The 17,187-nt window shown below is 42.0% G+C and overlaps 1 protein-coding gene across 3 annotated transcripts in view; it reads right to left on the bottom strand.

The window, feature by feature from the left end:
- Positions 1–17,187, bottom strand: part of SLC18B1 (solute carrier family 18 member B1) — a 44,389-nt gene that overhangs the window by 11,269 nt on the left and 15,933 nt on the right. For all 3 annotated transcript variants that reach the window (XM_087971495.1, XM_026666123.2, XM_087971481.1), the window contains exons 5-9: positions 17,013–17,160; positions 11,890–12,046; positions 4,404–4,540; positions 2,956–3,057; positions 2,089–2,180 (exon numbers count right to left, since the gene is read on the bottom strand). In XM_087971495.1, coding sequence (XP_087827621.1) covers positions 2,089–2,180; positions 2,956–3,057; positions 4,404–4,540; positions 11,890–12,046; positions 17,013–17,160 — 636 coding nt within the window. The remainder of the gene's footprint in view (positions 1–2,088; positions 2,181–2,955; positions 3,058–4,403; positions 4,541–11,889; positions 12,047–17,012; positions 17,161–17,187) is intronic.

Here is a 17,187-nt window from a genome sequence, read left to right as displayed (position 1 = left end):
TTCATGCTGGTGCTATCAGGACTCTAAATCATTTTAAAAATATTCTGCCTAAACTCTGGGTCACTTCAGTGAAGATCTGCCAATTAAGGTTTCAATTAAGATTGCCAGCTACAGAAGCCCTCCACTAAGCAATTCCCTTACTGATGGGCCCTCCCAATGTTTCATGCCTGGAAAATAATTGACAATTGTATGTACTCATACAGGGGTGGGATTCTACCAGTTCGCACCTATTCACTAGAACTGGTTCTTAACATTCTAAGCAGTTCGGGGAAATGGTTGTTAGAAGAAATTACTGGCCTAATCCTGTAAGGAAGGCAGGAAGGAAACATTCTGGTGTTGCTTACAGAAACTGCCTCTCCTTTAACCCTTATTACATTCTTGGCAGGACTAGACTTCCTGTCTCAGGAACCTCTCTGGAGTTTTTTCCCCCTTCTTTGCTGGTACTTTGCTTGTGTGGAGTGACCATTCAAAGTTACAGTGACACTGAAAAAAGTGACTTACGACCATTTTTCACACTTACGACTGTTGCAGCATCCCCACAGTCATGAGAGGTCAGGCGAGGAGATGCATGCCTCGATGTGAGTGATATTGAGTTGGCCACGCCCAGCCAATCACATGACCACCAAGCCGCATCCACCCAGAAACATGACCAAGCCACGCCCACCAACTAAGCCACGCCCACAGAACCAGTTGTTAAAAAATTTGAATCCCACCCCTGTACTATAAGCATATATTTAACTAAATTAAGCTAAATCTATATATACATTAAAATATCAAAATACACATGTACGCAGATACAACAACCAACCTTTAAATAAATAAAATAACCATTTCTTGGATTTTTTCCAGATTTGGCTCAACAATGTCTGACGCAGCTACTAATAAAAATAGTCTCTCAATAGCATAGTTCTGGCAGACATACAGAAATTCACTGATTCAAAACTTAGAGCAGGCATTTTTTTTCTTTTTCTGAGCTACATTTCTTAGTCTTGGGCTTTTTTTGAACAAAGTCACTGGTGCATCTTTTCATTATTTTTCATGTTATCTGAGATGAGAGTTTCACTCCACTTCCACAAATAGTAGGAAGAGAAGGGAAGGGAAGGGAAAATGCCAATTTGCCCCTGGCCAACTCACTTGCAGCCAACTTGCCATGTGATAACTCACCATGGACAATTCAAAAATTCAATTTAACATAAAGCATCATTTTGTCATTTTGTTCCTCTTTTGGCATTCTTTCTTTAATGATTCTATTCAATGGTTTCTTTGATATTAATGTAACTTTTGTCCCAAGGCGAGTTGCCTCATGATGAGCTGATGGGATTAATCCTCTCTAATCATCTGTTAGAGCCCTGATACCTGCTGGCTTAAATGGAAAAGCATGCAATTTTCTAATTCCCTTCATACAGGTAGTCCTCAATTTATCATCACAACTGAATCCAATTGAAACACTTGCCCCATTTTACAATCTTTCTTGCCACAGTTGTTAAGTGAATCATTGCATTTGTTAAGTTAGCAACATGGTTGTTAAGTGAATCCGCCTTCCCCATTGACTTTGCTTGTCAGAAGGTCACAAAAGGTGATCCCATGACCCCGGGACACTGCAGCCATCATAAATAGGAAGCGTCTGAATTTTGATCATGTAACTATGGAGATGCTACAACAGTCATAAGTGTGAAAAATGGCCCTAGGTCACTTTTATCAGTGCCATTGTAACTTTGAATGGTCACCAAATGAACTGTTGTAAGTCAAGGACTGCCTATATTCCTCAGGCATTCCCAGAAACACCACTATTTTCTTTCCAAATAAAAAGTGGAATAAAATGAGATAATAGCAGAATTGCTGATCTGGAAGTTCAATGTCTCTAAGCCTTCCCATTCACAGGTAAGGATAGAACAGCTATTATTCTCTCCACAGGCTGAAGAAAACATCAAAAAAAAATAGTAATGCTAGGCAGCAGAGTTCATTTATTGGGGTAGAAAAAATTGATATTACTAGTTAATACACAGCCCTTTCTTTATTGACTCGATGAACAGGAAAACTTCAGACCAGGAAAATTGTCAGTGGAGAAGTTAGCGAAGTATAACTCACCTTTCAATATGCAAGATGGGAGCTGGCCCTAAGAAAAAATAGCATAATGTGGTCAGAAAAGCTCCAACGATTAGCAGCCATTTCCTTAAACTCTGCAAGAGATAGACAAAGAACTTGATTCTCATCAAAATATCACGTTTGAATAAACTGAATGCATTAATTCAAGCAATAGGGAATAAAGTGAAATAACAGAGAAATCTCACATTAGATCATTTCATGTATTCAGCTCAACCAGAACCTAGCATTCATCTTCATGTTCTTTGAGAAGAGGTAACCAATCCGCTGAAAGAGGTTACTTTTTCAAGAGAAAGGGGTGACTAGGGAAAACAGCTTCTCTTTCTCCCAATGAAAGTGTCTCACCAGCAAACTGGTTCTTCCAAACATTAGGATTCAACTTGTCTGTTCTCAGATAGGAGTCCTCCTGGCTGGTAAAATGTAAAACGTGTGGCTATGAACATGGGTCCATGTGCCATCGTTGGCAATGGCTTTCCAAGTTACCAAGAGCTGTGCTATTGGCAATCTTTTTGCTATGAACAAAAACAAAAGTTTCATCACATCTATCACATCAGAGTTGGGACTCTTTGTTTGGATGGCTTTGTCAAACCAGCTCTACAGTTCTTCCACAAATTACAAATATATTATATGATTATTTCTTACCACTTCTTGGCTGAGGAAACACATTAGGCAGAAGCACGTCTTCATAGTTGATCTATGGGATTTGGTAAGATCCAATGTCAACACAAGGATTTCTATTATTTGGCTTCTGAAGCATGTCAAACTTAAACACCAATACTGGATAATCACAACTGGCAAATCCAAAGAAGTTTAAAAAATTGAACTAAGGATGGGGTAAGATCTTGTACTCACCGGCTTTTTATCGCTTAGAAAACCAAGAAGTGGTGAAGATAAGGCATAAGGGAGCGCTAGGGCCAGAAAGACCAATCCCACATATCCCACTGGCAATTTAAACTATAGAAAGAAAATCAATATTCTTGTTAGGGCATAAAAACAGAATGCAATATTAATTCAATCAGTGGCGGGATTCAATTGTTTTTACTACCAGTTCTGTGGGCATGGCTTGGTGGGCATGGCAAGGCAAGGATACTGTAAAATCTCCAGTCAGAGGTGGTTTTTGTAGGTTCTCCGAACTACTCAAAATTTCCACTACCGGTTCTCCAGAACTGGTCAGAACCTGCTGAATACCACCTCTGAATTCAATACAGGTAGTCCTCGACTGACAACAGTTTATTTAGTAACTGTTCAAAGTTACAACGGGATTGAAAAAAGTGGCTTTTTTAATGACTTTTTCACACTTATGACCATTTTCCACATGACGATTGCGGCATCCCCACAATCATGTGACCAAAATTCAGGTGCTTGGCAACTGATTCATATTTATGACGGCTGCAGTGACCCCAGGTCACCTGACTGCCTTTTGTTTCCTTCTGATGAGCAAAGTCTATGGAGAAACCAGATGCACTAAATAATTGTGTTACTAACTTAACAGCTGCAGTCATTCACTTAACAACCGTGGCAAGAAATGTCGTAAAATTAGGCTTGAGTCACTTAATAATGGAACACTTAGCAATGGAAATTTGGATCTCAATTGTATTTTGAAGTCAAGGACTACCTGCATTGGCCATGTGGCTGAAGATAAATCACATTCAATGTATTTCATGTTAGTAATGTTCTCCTTATGTTGTTTTAAAGCAGAGGTGTCGAACTCGATTTCATTGAGGGCCGCATCAGGGCTGTGTTTGACCTTGGGGGGGGGGGAGGCAGGGGTCTGCCAGGGTGGGAGTGGCCAGCTTGATGTCACTTGTGTTGGGGTGCCTGTGGTGGCCTGAGCACTCTGCCAGCAAAAATGGGCCCCCAAGCTCCGTTTTTGGCTGCGACGGCCTCTCTTGGAGCTCAAGGGGGGGCACATGCAGCCTTCCTGAGCTCCATTTTTGCTGGCAGAGGCACTGTGGGCTGGTCCTTAGCTGTTCCCTTTGCAGCCCCATGGGCCAGATCTAAGCACCCTGTGGGCCAGCCGGCCCGTGGGCTTTGCGTTTGACACCCCAGTTTAAACATTATAATTTCTGAGGCATGAACTTATTTATATTTTGGAGCCCATATGACCCTTTGGGACAGCTAGTTAGAATTACAATGTAGGAAGAGACATCTAGAAATGTAGCAACTATTAGAAAGGTTAAAACAAACTGCTAATATTTGTTACACACCCATGATTTAGAAATCATTTATCAAATCTATAAAGCTTAACAGATTATTTCAGAATGAATAAGATGGATCTAAAAGAATTTTTTTGTACCTACTTTTTCCAAGACAAATAATGACATTGTAGGATCTAGAAAGGCAATACATGAACTTAGTCCAAATATATTTAGACAAAGGATTGCAACTTTCGGTAGAACAATAAGCTTCAAAAATGAATCTTTCTTAGGAACTGAATCTGTAATTAGAAAAGCATAGAATATAAAATTATTATAATAACTAATCTATACAACTATTTTATACATTAAAAGATACTAGTCCTTGCCCTGAGTCTACAGTCCTAAATTCAGATAAAGAAGGGGAAATAGCCTTTCCATGTTAATATCTAACCATGCCTGACACAGGCTTACACACAAATGGTATTTATCATGCATTTTTCTTATAAACAAGAATATAAATCATTTAAAATAACAGTTATGAGCAGGATTAATGTGTCAGGACAGAAGGTAGCACCCTGTATACCATATATATTAAAGTAGCAGGAATGACTGGCATATTAAGGAAACTTCAATCCAAAAAGAGATCACTCTGGCGGAAAAACAAATCTGGTCACGTTGCCAATTTCAAAAACCGATACAAAAATTTATGCCACCAGATAAAGACCGAATGCACCAATTATCACATTAAACAAGAGGAAAACCTTCTAAGCACCAATTCCACCCGTGCTTTTTACAATTTTGTAAACAACAAACTAAAAGACTCAAGGTCCATCCCTCCCTTGATAGGACCTGATGGTAAAGACTGCAACGATGACACACATTAAAGCCAACATCTTTAACACATTCTTCGGCTCAGTATTTGTAAACAGCAATGGATCATGCCCAGTATTTCCTAGCCGTACCACAGATAACAACAATGATCTAATACATATCGATTTCACAGAAGACAATGTTGAAAAAGCACTACGCAACCTAAAACCATCTCTATCTATTGGACCGGATGGAATATGTGCCTACTTCTTAAGAAAGCTATCCACTGCCATAGCCAAACCTCTAAGCATAATCTTTGAAAAATCTTTCAGAACCAGCTCCTTGCCTAACCTATGGTCACAAGCCACAGTCATCCCCATCTTCAAAAGGAGACCCAAGCCTAGTTGAAAATTACAGGCCAATCTCCTTATGCTGCGTCACCTGTAAAGTCATGGAATCAATTATTAACCAATCCATCATCCTTCACTTAGAGACAAATAACCTACTCTCCAATAAACAATTTGGTTTCAGAAAAAAACTATCCTGTAATCTGCAACTCTTACACTGCAAAAACATATGGACGACACAGCTCGACCAGGGCAAAGCAATAGATGCAATCTACATAGACTTCTGTAAAGCCTTTGATTCAGTGGTACACGACAAACTACTCCTAAAAATAAAATCCTATGGTATCTCTGGACAACTGAATAACTGGATAGAAGCATTCCTGTCAAACAGACAACAAATGGTCAAAATCGGGAGCGTACTATCAAATCCAGTACCTGTCAATAGTGGTGTTCCCCAAGGCAGTGTTCTAGGACCAACTCTCTTCATACTCTACATAAACGACCTCTGTGATCATATTAAGAGCAATTGCGTTCTCTTCGCTGATGATGTAAAGCTGTTCAATACCACAGACAATACTGCTACCCTACAAAAAGATCTTGACTATGTATCAGAGTGGTCAAACAAATGGCAACTTCAAATCTCAACAAATAAATGCTCTGTCTTACATATTGGCAAAAAAATCAGAAAATAAAATACAAGCTGAATAGTCAAGATCTTGTTGATGACTCAAGCTCTGTAAAGGACCTTGGAATACTCACCTCTAATGATCTAAGTGCTAGAGCCCACTGCAACTACATAGCCAAAAAGGCATTAAGAGTTGTTAACCTAATCCTACGTAGCTTTTTCTCTGGTAATATCACACTACTAACCAGAGCATACAAAACATTTGCTAGACCAATACTCGAATACAGTTCATCAGTCTGGAACCCACACTACTTATCTGATATTAGCACAATTGAGAAAGTCCAGAAATATTTCACAAGAAGAGTTCTCCACTCCTCTACTCGTTGTAGAATACCTTATGCCACCAGACTTGAAATTCTAGAACTTGAAAACCTTGAATTACGCCATCTTCGGTCTGACTTAAGCATGGTATATAAAATCATACATTGCAATGTCCTACCTGTCAATGAATACTTCAGCTTCAACCATAACAACACAAGAGCACACAATAGATACAAACTCAAAGTAAACCGCACCAAACTTGATTGCAGGAAATACGACTTCAGCAATAGAGTGGTCAATGTCTGGAATACTCTACCCGACTCTGTAGTTTCTTCCCCAAACCCCAAAAACTTTAACCTTAGACTGTCTACTATTGACCTCACCCCTTTCCTAAGAGGTCTGTAGGGGCGTGCATAAAGCGCACCAACGTGCCTACCGTCCCTGTCCTATTGTTTCTCTTATTCTTTTATTTTTCTTATATGTACCCATTTCATGTATTCACAACTATGTATACATTTATACTTATTATCTTGTAAACAATTGGCAAATCAAATAAATAAATAAATAAATAAATATTAATGGATATGAATAATGATAATAGTTAGAAGTTATCACGCCCAACTAGAGTTCTTGCCCTGATATCAGTTCAGCCCATTTCTATACATTTCAAATGTTAGAAGTACCTGATGAACTTGTTTATCAGAAAGGCCAACAGATTACATTAGCAACAATGCCGTTACAATTAATGTTTAACACCATAGAAAATTATATTTATTAGACCTTGCAGAACACACCCATCAAAAATTATCAATGGAAATCAAATTTAGCAACCTATGGAGGTCTGGATTTGGAGTTACACTCAAAATTAAAGTGGAAAAAAACACTACAGGCTGATCCAACTTTGACGTAATGTCCTTAAAACAAGTCAAAATGAGGCTCCGTAGTGTGTGTGGCCTCCATGTGCCTGTATGACCTCCCTACAACGCCTGGGCATGCACCTGATGAGGTGGCGGATGGTCTCCTGAGGGATCTCCTCCCACACCTGGACTAAAGCATCCCCAAACTCCTGGACAGTCTGTGGTGCAACGTGGCATTGGTGGATGGAGCGAGACATGATGTCCCAGATGTGCTCAATTGGATTCAGGTCTGGGGAATGGGCGGGCCAGTCCATAGCATCAATGCCTTCGTCTTGCAGGAACTGCTGACACACTCCACCCACATGAGGTCTAGCATTGTCTTGCATAAGGAGGAACCCAGGGCCAACAGCACCAGCATATGGTCTCACAAGGGGTCAGAGGATCTCATCTCAGTACCTAATGGCAGTCAGGCTACCTCTGGCGAGCACATGGAGGGCTGTGCGGCCCCCTAAAGAAATGCCATCCCACACCATTACTGACCCACTGCCAAATCGGTCATGCTGGAGGATGTTGCAGGCAGCAGAACGTTCTCCGTGGCATCTCCAGACCCTGTCACGTCTGTCACATGTGCTCAGTGTGAACCTGCTTTCATCTGTGAAGAGCACAGGGTGCCAGTGGTGAATTTGCCAATCTTGGTGTTCTCTGGCAAATGCCAAATGTCCTGCACAGTGTTGGGCTGTAAGCACAACCCCCACCTGTGGACGTCGGGCCCTCATACCACCCTCATGGAGTATGTTTCTGACCGTCTGAGTAGCCACATGCACATTTGTGGCCCGCTGGAGGACATTTGGCAGGACTCTGGCAGTGTTCCTCCTGTCCCTCCTTGCACAAAGGCGGGGGTAGCGGTCCTGATGCTGGGTTGTTGCCCTCCTACGGCCTCCTCCACGTCTCCTGATGTACTGGCCTGTCTCCTGGTAGCGCCTCCATGCTCTGGACACTACACTGACACAGTAAACCTTCTTGCCACAGCTCACATTGATGTGCCATCCTGGATGAGCTGCACTACCTGAGCCACTTGTGTGGGTTGTAGATTTTGTCTCATGCTACCACTAGAGTGAAAGCACTGCCAGCATTCAAAAGTAACCAAACCATCAGCCAGAAAGCATAGGAACTGAGAAGTGGTCTGTGATCACCACCTGCAGAACCACTCCTTTATTGGGGATGTCTTGTTAACTGCCTATGCTTTCCACCTGTTGTCTATTCCATTTGCCACAACAGCATGTGAAATTGATTGTCAATCAGTGTTGCTACCTAAGTGGACAGTTTGATTTCACAGAAGTGTGATTGACTTGGAGTTATTGTGTGTTGTTTAAGTGTTTCCTTTATTTTTTGAGCAATATGTATGTATGTATGTATGTATGTATGTATGTATGTGTATGTATGTATATATGTGTGTGTATGTATGTGTATGTGTATGTATGTATATATATGTTTTCTTAAGTTTTCGCGGGTACTTACATGTATGGTATTCAGCTTTGTTCGGGTATTTTCCCACGTCATTGTAGTTGTGCTTTTAAAGTTGTAGCAACATTTCGGCAGAATCTCATCTGCCATCACCAGGCTTCTGTATTGTGTTCGTTTGTGAGTCAGGCTTTCACAGCCATTTCTGTTTTAAATTTGGTGCTAGCCTATGCTGTGCCAGAATGGTTTTTTCATCATTCTGAATGGTTGAAAGTCTTGGTCTGTGTTTATTGGTCTTGGAGTTTGCTGTGTTCTGCTTGATTGGTGTTTCTAATATCTTCTGTCTGTTTTGTAGCTTTTTTTTGTCTTGATTGGCTGGCAACATTGTGTTTCCTGTATTGGAGGCTTTTAGTGCGTATTTTAGTACCATTCCTAGATGTAACTAATCTACAAAAAAACAGATGGCACACTAGGACACACCATATACCAGAAGAAAACACATACCAACCGCTACCTCAACGTCCAACGACCTATGCCTCTCAGACCCATAGTCAGCTCCAGAGGAGCACCACTACAAAACCTAGCTAAACACTTAGCAAAACAGCTACAGCCCCATGCTGAAACAGCAGCTTCACATGTACAAAACTTGTACCACTTCTTGGAAATGATCAAAGATCTACATGTGGAGCAAGAAGATCTGCTTGTAAGTTTTGACGTGGTTTCACTATTCACTCAAGTCCCGATAAAAGAGACCCTTGAAATCATCAAAAATAAATACCAACCAGCTAAACACCTCATGGAACTAACAGAACACTGCTTAACCAACACATATTTCATATACAAAGGACAAAGATACAAATAAATTGAAGGAGCCCCTATGGGATCACCACTGTCACCCGTCATTGCAAACCTGTTCATGGAAGAATTCGAATCCAGAGCCCTGGCCAATGCCATCCTCAAACCCAAACTATGGTTAAGATACATCGATGACACATTTGTGATTTGGCCCCATGGAAAAGAAAACCTAAACAATTTCCTAACACACCTAAACAGTACACACCCCAAAATCAAGTTCACCATGGAAACGGAAACAAACAAACAACTACCATTCCTAGATGTACTAATCTACAAAAAAACAGATGGCACACTAGGACACACCATATACCAGAAGAAAACACACACCAACCGCTACCTCAATGCCCAATCCCACCACCACCCAGCACAGATAAACTCCGTGGCTAAAACACTAATTGCTTAGAACCAAACGCCTGGCAGACAAGACACACATAAAGACTGAACTATGCACCCTGACTAAAGTACTGACAGCCAACGGCTTCCACAAAAGCAAAATCACCAGCTTGATCCACAAAAACACACTGAGACATAATGGAGACCCAGAAGATGAACAGACCTATGGAACAGCTGTCCTGCCCTACATAAGAGGTACTACAGACAAAATCAGTAAGATACTACACAGACATCACATCAAGACTGCCTTCAAAACAGACAGAAAAATAGCAGCCATCCTTAGAAACCCCAAAGATAAAATTGACCTGGAAAATCAAGGCATATACGAAGTCCTCTGTGCATCATGCCCGGCCACATACATTGGACAGACCAATAGAAGAATAAGTACCCGCCTGGATGAACACAAAAATGCAGTCAAAAAGCTGGAACACACTTCCTCACTAGTCCAACACATGGAAGCCACAGGTCATAGCATCAACTTCAATGGCACCAAAACCCTAGCCACTATAGAAAACCCTAGCCACAGAATCATCAGAGAAGCCATAGAGATTGAAAAAGACCAGAAAGCATGAATAGAAGAGATGATTCCACCAGACTGTCAATTATTTGGAAGCCTGCACTCACAAACAAAAAATCTCCACACCACTAGCCAGACAAGCACATGGGCACAAACAGATCCCCCTGATACCTCCAGCTCAAACACACCCCAACCAAGCACCCAGATGAAACCTAGCTTCCTAACAAATGATAGCCGTCCATTTACCCGGAGCCAAGCTGCACTAAAGGCCTCCAATAAAGGAATACAATGTTGCCAGCCAATCAAGATACAAAAAGAGCCCCAAAACAGACAAAAGATATTAGAAACACCAATCAAGCAGAACACAGCAAACTCCGAGACCAATAAACACAAACCAATCAGGATGAAGAAAAAGCCATTCTGGCACAGCAATAGGCTGCCCCAAATTTAAATCTGAAACCACTATAAAAGTCTGACTCACAGATGAACACAATACAGAAGCCTGATGATGGCAGATGAGATTCTGCTGAAACATTGCTACAACTTTAAAAGCACAACTACAATGACGTGGGAAAATACCCAAACAAAGCTGAATACCATACATGTATGGTCGTAGATTTTCATGGGTACAGGTATGCAGGACTTGGCATGTTTGGGTCTTTTCCCATATAAGATTGTGAGCATCTTGGCAACGTTTTGACGAGGTCCCACTCGACATCTTCAGGCTGGTGCTTTCGGCTTCCTGTTTGTGCGAGCAAAGCGTGATCGGAGCTGCCGTCTCCCTGTATATACTGGTGGGGAGGTTGGCTGTGTTGTCATTTCTTGATTGGTTGATGGAGTTGATGTTTGCAGATTGGCTGGCTTTTTCGTAAGAACAGGTGTGGCTGAGGTATTGGCTGTGTGTGTATCAGCCTCCTGTGTTGTAATGACCTGGGTAATGGGCTTTGTGATGACCTTCTGAGTTCTATTGTTTTGACATCCTGGGTCTTGTGCTGTAATCTCCTGGGTCGTAATGACCTGGGTCATGGCCTGTGTGATGACCTTCTGAGTTCTATTGTCATCACACAGCCCATGATCCTGCTTCCCCACCCCCCACCCCTCTGGGTGTATCAGCCAACGAAACACGTCCATAGCCAAGAGTCATCAATCATGCTCTCCAATTAGATTTTTGTGTGGCAGAAGCTGCAGTCATCTAATCAGTCTTTGAAGAAAATATGAATGGAATGTACTTTTGATTCCACACTGCTGCCTGCTTTTTGAAACTCCCCCCCCCTTCTTTGTGTTGTCAACTATAAAACGTGTATACAAACTGTTTTATGAGTTGACAGACTACCTGTACTCGCAATGACAAAAATCAACAATCCCCCACTCTCAAGGAAAAAAAAAATATCATTAATTGAGTTAAACACTTCATTTTCCCTTTCCCAGTTTTAATAAGGAAGGCAATAAAACCTCCACCTACTATAATTCGGTAAGATGACCATATTCAGAGGCACCATGCATAGCATTACACTTCCAAGAGCAATGAAAGGGACTTCATAGCCAAAACTCTGGTACAAAAAGCCACCAATTGGAGGACCCAATACTAATCCCAATCCGGTGAAAACTTCAAGAGTGCCCTAAAAAGAAAGAAGAAACAACCATGCAGTAAGAAAGGATGGACTTTGGGCACCAGAAGAAACCCACAGGTTTATTAACAAGAGTGCTCTATAAGAAAGGATTGCATCAGTGGTGGTATTCAGCTGGTTTGCACCGCTTCGGGCGAACCGGTAGCAAGGATTTGGCATGGGTCGCCAAACCAGTAGTAACTTCTGGCTGGCCACACTGACCCAGTTGCCCCTCTCCTCCCTGCCCATCAGTCCTTATCGTGCATGCGCAACATCGCACACATGCCCGACATCGCTGACTGTGTTCTTCCCTGCCCAGTCACTCCTTAAGGTATTTCTTCCTTTTTCCCTTTTTCCCCAACAATCGGCTGTTCCTACCATCAGCTCTGCCGAGATTCCCCTCAGTGTCTTACTTCTTCCTTGAGGCCCAGGAAGGCAAAAAATGGAGGGGGGGGCACAGCCCTCCCACCCATCCCCCGCGCTCCATTTTTTGCCTTCCTGGGCCCCTGGGAAGCTTCATGGGAGCAAAAATGCCCCCCAGAAAGCTTCCCTGAGGCCCAGAAGGTCCCAAAATGGAGTGTAGGGGGATGCTGTGCACCCTTACCAGGCTCTGGTTTTTTCCTTCATGGGCCCCAGGGAAGCCTTCTGGGAGCAAAAACGCTCCTCCAGGAGGCTTTCCTGAGGCCCAGAAGGCACCCCAAAATGTGGGGGGGGGGCGCTACATAAAAAAAGCCACAGCCACTCAGTCACATGGCCAATGCCACCTAGTCATCCCCACAGAACCGGTAGTAAAATTTTGTGAATCCCATCACTGTATCGCATGTAGTTTGTTGTATGTAACAGGTGCCCAGAACTCCACTACAAGTGTTTGCTGGAACATTTTAAAAGAGCTGATCATTATTGTGACTGATTAAAACTCTGCAAAACAAAATGGCATCCTGCTTCACTGACTTGCTGTGTCATTTTAAACAACAGCTTCACTGGCCTTCCGTGGCTTTTCAGGACACATTACTGAAAACCTTTCCTCTGAGCTCACTTATGCTTTAGTTAGGATTAGGGTTGTGCTGCATCTTAATTAAGTCTGGGATATGCCAGTTTGGTCTAGTGATTAAGGCACCAGGCTAGAAACTGGGAGACTATAAATTCTAGTCCCACCATAAGCACAAAGCCAGCTGGATGACTTTGGGCCAGTCACACTCTGTCAACCCCAGGAAGAAGTCAATGGCAAATCATTTTGAAACCTTGCCAAGAAAAATGCAGAAACTAGTCCAGGCAGTCAATTAATGCTGACTTGAAGGGGGAAAAAAAGATTATTAAAAGAATTATAGTCCAGTTAATTTTTCTAGCCTCCTAGATTAACTACAGAGATTATTCTGAATTGTTATCTATTAAAGGTCATCCAAGAAGCTGGCAAAAGAACAGGATCTTTCACTTCAGTGAAATATACATATAATTTAGGGTTTTTTTTTGTAATTTTCAAATAGTGTCTTCATTAACAAATTTCTATTAATTAATAATGAGTTGGATTTTTTTCTCTGCCTCTGCTTGTTGCTTTATATTATGTTCCTAATTTTACTCTGAATTGCTCTCTATCCTCATTTTAAGCTCTAAAATGTTTCTGTTTGTTTAGCACTTAACATTAATGCAAGTGTTTGATTTTTTAAAACATTCTTTCTAGGATCCTTAAAGAGTATTTTTCTGAAGTGTGGAATAAAAATAGAATAAAATGGAAACGATCAGCAAGCAAAGGATCCTTGTGCTACTATTAGTATTACTACTGGTATTATTAAAATTCATTATAAACTGCCCACTCTCATAGACTCTGGACCACTCACAAACACAAAAACATTGCAAGCATTTAAAAACATACAACATGCCACAGGCATCTTGAACCAAAATAATCACAATGATAACACACTAGATCAGGACTCCCACAAACACATTAATCCCAGTCCTGACAACAAAGGCAGGTCTCACAAGCTTTCTGGAACTCCAAGAGAGAAGTTGTTTATCTCTGAGGGGATGTTGTTCCAGAGCATGAAGGCCACCACAGAGAAGACAAACTTCTTTGTGTCTTATGGAATCCATAAGATATCAATGTTTAATAAATCGGATCTGGAATATACATTCTTTGCCGGAACATATTAGGTGGGGACAGGGGTGGACTTCAAAATTTTAGCAAGGGGTTCTCTGCCCAGTTGCTGGGTGGGCATGGCCATGGTGGGCATGGCCGATCAGCCTCCTGCACCGTGGGGGGGGGGGGTGTTTTTGCCCACCCCGGGCTCTGCAGACTCTCCCCAAGCCTCCGGGAGGGCGAAAATGGTCTCCTGGGGCTCCGGAGGCTCTTTGGAAGCCAGAAATGGGCCCATTTCCAGCCTTCCTAAACTTCTGGGAGGCCTGTTTTTCACCGTCCCTGTTAGAAATATAAGTCACCTAACAGATATTTGGGTTAGAAATATATAAACCAGGATAAACATTTTAAAACTGTATCTTTAAGAGATTGCAAAAACTGCAATTGGGTGTGGTTTTTCAAATGGCCATTGGAGCCAGAAACTTTGGTTGTCTTAGTCTGAGTCTCAGAAGAGAGTGTATCTCTGTTTCCTTCTGTTGGAAAGTATTGCTGTTGCTCCATTTCTTCTAATTGACTGATATTACTGGAATTTGATGTAAGTCTGATACTGAACTGTTTTTGACACTGGAATTTGTTCTTGGATTATCCCTGGACTAAAAACTGACTGATCTTACCTGTGAATGATTTTTGGACTGCTTATTTTGAACTTTGCTTAACGTTTCTGGAAGTAAAAACCTACATTTACTGTACAGTGTATCTATGTGCTCTGTGTGTATTATTCCAACACTACTCTCTATGTCTCCCTGTATGCGCTCATTCTCCTAACAGGGAATTACCTCAACACTGGTTATGGGCCCAGGCCATACCAGGCTCAGATAACTGAGAGTTAGTGTGAATGCACAGTACTGTATACAGACAGCTGTTTACTGTTTAATTGTGGGTTACTATCCTGGTAAAGATGGCACAAGACACTTCAACAAGTCTATCACTGATAACCCAGTTGGATGGAACAAACTATGTTTCCTGGTCTATGAAGTGCACTCTACTTCTGCATAGAGAAGGTTTATGGAATGTAGTTCAAGACCCACCGGATGTAAATGCATGGGATCCAGAAAATGAGGACGATGCCAAGAAGCTTGCTGACTTTAAACAGAACAACGAATGAGCTCTTTGTATAATTGGACTAACACTGAGTGACCAGCAGCTAGTCCATATTGGTGGTGAAGAGTCTGCTGCTAGGTGTTGGGAGAATTTGAAGAGGATTTATGTTCATGACAGTGTAGGTGCACACATACATCTTACACGTAAACTGTTTAGAACACGTCTTCTGAAAGGTGGAGATATGTTAGCTCATTTAAACTTCATGAAAATAACTTTTCAAGAGCTACATGAAAAAGAACTGATATTTTCAGAGCTGCATCAAGTTTACATCATTCTTTCCTCATTGGATGAAAGTTATGATGATTATGTATCTTCACTGGAAGTCCTGCCCAGAGATAAACTGACATTAACTGACATAACTGGAAAACTGTTAGAAGAAGCAAGAAGATGGCTGGATAGGGACCAACTGAGAAAGGAACAACCACAAGAAGAGAATTTGTCTTCAACTGCCTATACTGTTAGGAAATGTTTTCTTGTGGGGCTAGGGAACATATAGCTAAATTCTGTAAGAAGGATTTCTTCTGTTATTTTGGTAACCAATTTCCCAAATTTCCCTCTCCTCAGCTGAATTTCTTGTTATTCCCAAAGTACATAAAAGTGTATTTATTATCTTAAACAAAAACATGTTTTTCTTGGCATAAATAGTGTTCTTGTGCTCAAAAATAATATTATTTAATTCCTTTGGTTGTGACTGAACATCATCTGCACTAAATTTATATGCTAGTTTATAATAGAACAGAACTGCCCTTTGATTTAATTAGGTTATCCATAGAAAATCAAAAATACATGGGCTCATCAATTCATTTTTCTGGATAAACTTTTTCTCAAGGGAGTTCAGTGTATTGTAGCCTTTCTATGAACACATGACAGAGGTGTTGAGCCACAGTAAGATGGCTTCCAGACAGTCTTACGTTTCAGCCGCTTCTCAGGTGGGGGAGCCGCTTCCATAACTTCCACGGTTCCTGCCACTGCTGCCGCTGTTATTGAAGACGGCACTGGTGAGAGAAGGACAGCTGCAGCTCGGCCTGGGTGCTTGACATGCAGGAAAGGGCTGCGCACCGGGACTTTTGCAAACTTGCAGAGCCCGAGGCTGGAGCACCAAGGGTAGCAGCAGCAGAGACGCTCGCTCGGCTCTTCTCACGCCCACCCAGCCGCTCGGGATTAAACCAAAATGCAGCGTGCGGCGCTCCCAGGTACCTCAAAATGTTTTTTTCCTGTTGTTACAGGGACGGGGAAAAGTGGGAGCGACTCAGACGCTGTTGTTGGAGGTGGCGCTGGCGAGAGAGGCGCCAGCACCGGTGGGAACTGTGGAAGCTACAGAGGCCTGAGAAGTGGCTGAAACGCTGCCGAACATCCACGCCGACCACCTGCTGACCCAGGTAAGGGAGGGGTAAGGGAGCCCTCTGTGCTCCACCATGGTGTTAGGAGTGGCTGATGGTGAGGCGTAGCTGCCCGTGGGGCACTCCTAATGGCAAGTTCCCCGCCCCCCGCCTTCCCCTCCCCAATTTCGCATGTTTTAAACTAGGCCTAAATTTGGGGGGAGGGGCTTAATTTCATTTTATGCCCAGAAAACATGCTGGGTCTTCCTATTGGGGTGGGCGTATTGTTGGAGAAACATGATAGATATACATTATATGGGCATTACTCTTAAATAGCCATTCATCTGGCTCTGTTTCCTAGCATAGCTAGGATGATTTTCTCAAAAATCATCCCATGTTACATGGTTTTGATTGGCTTCATACATACCACAACTGTAGCTACATTTTGTGGGAAAGCATTTATGAGAATAGAAAATGAGGCTGTCGCTGCAGCAGCAAAACCAATGGCATCCATTGCTCGGACCAAAAAACACAGCCCTATGAATATTGGCCCATCAGGTGCTCTGTGCAAAAATCTAAAGAGAAAGATATAATGAATCACT

This window comes from Notechis scutatus, chromosome 1 (assembly GCF_049901735.1).
Source record: "Notechis scutatus isolate UNSWTSFEM ecotype Mainland chromosome 1, rNotScu1.2, whole genome shotgun sequence".
Lineage (NCBI taxonomy): Eukaryota > Metazoa > Chordata > Lepidosauria > Squamata > Elapidae > Notechis > Notechis scutatus.
This window is presented reverse-complemented; position numbering and strand designations above follow the sequence as displayed.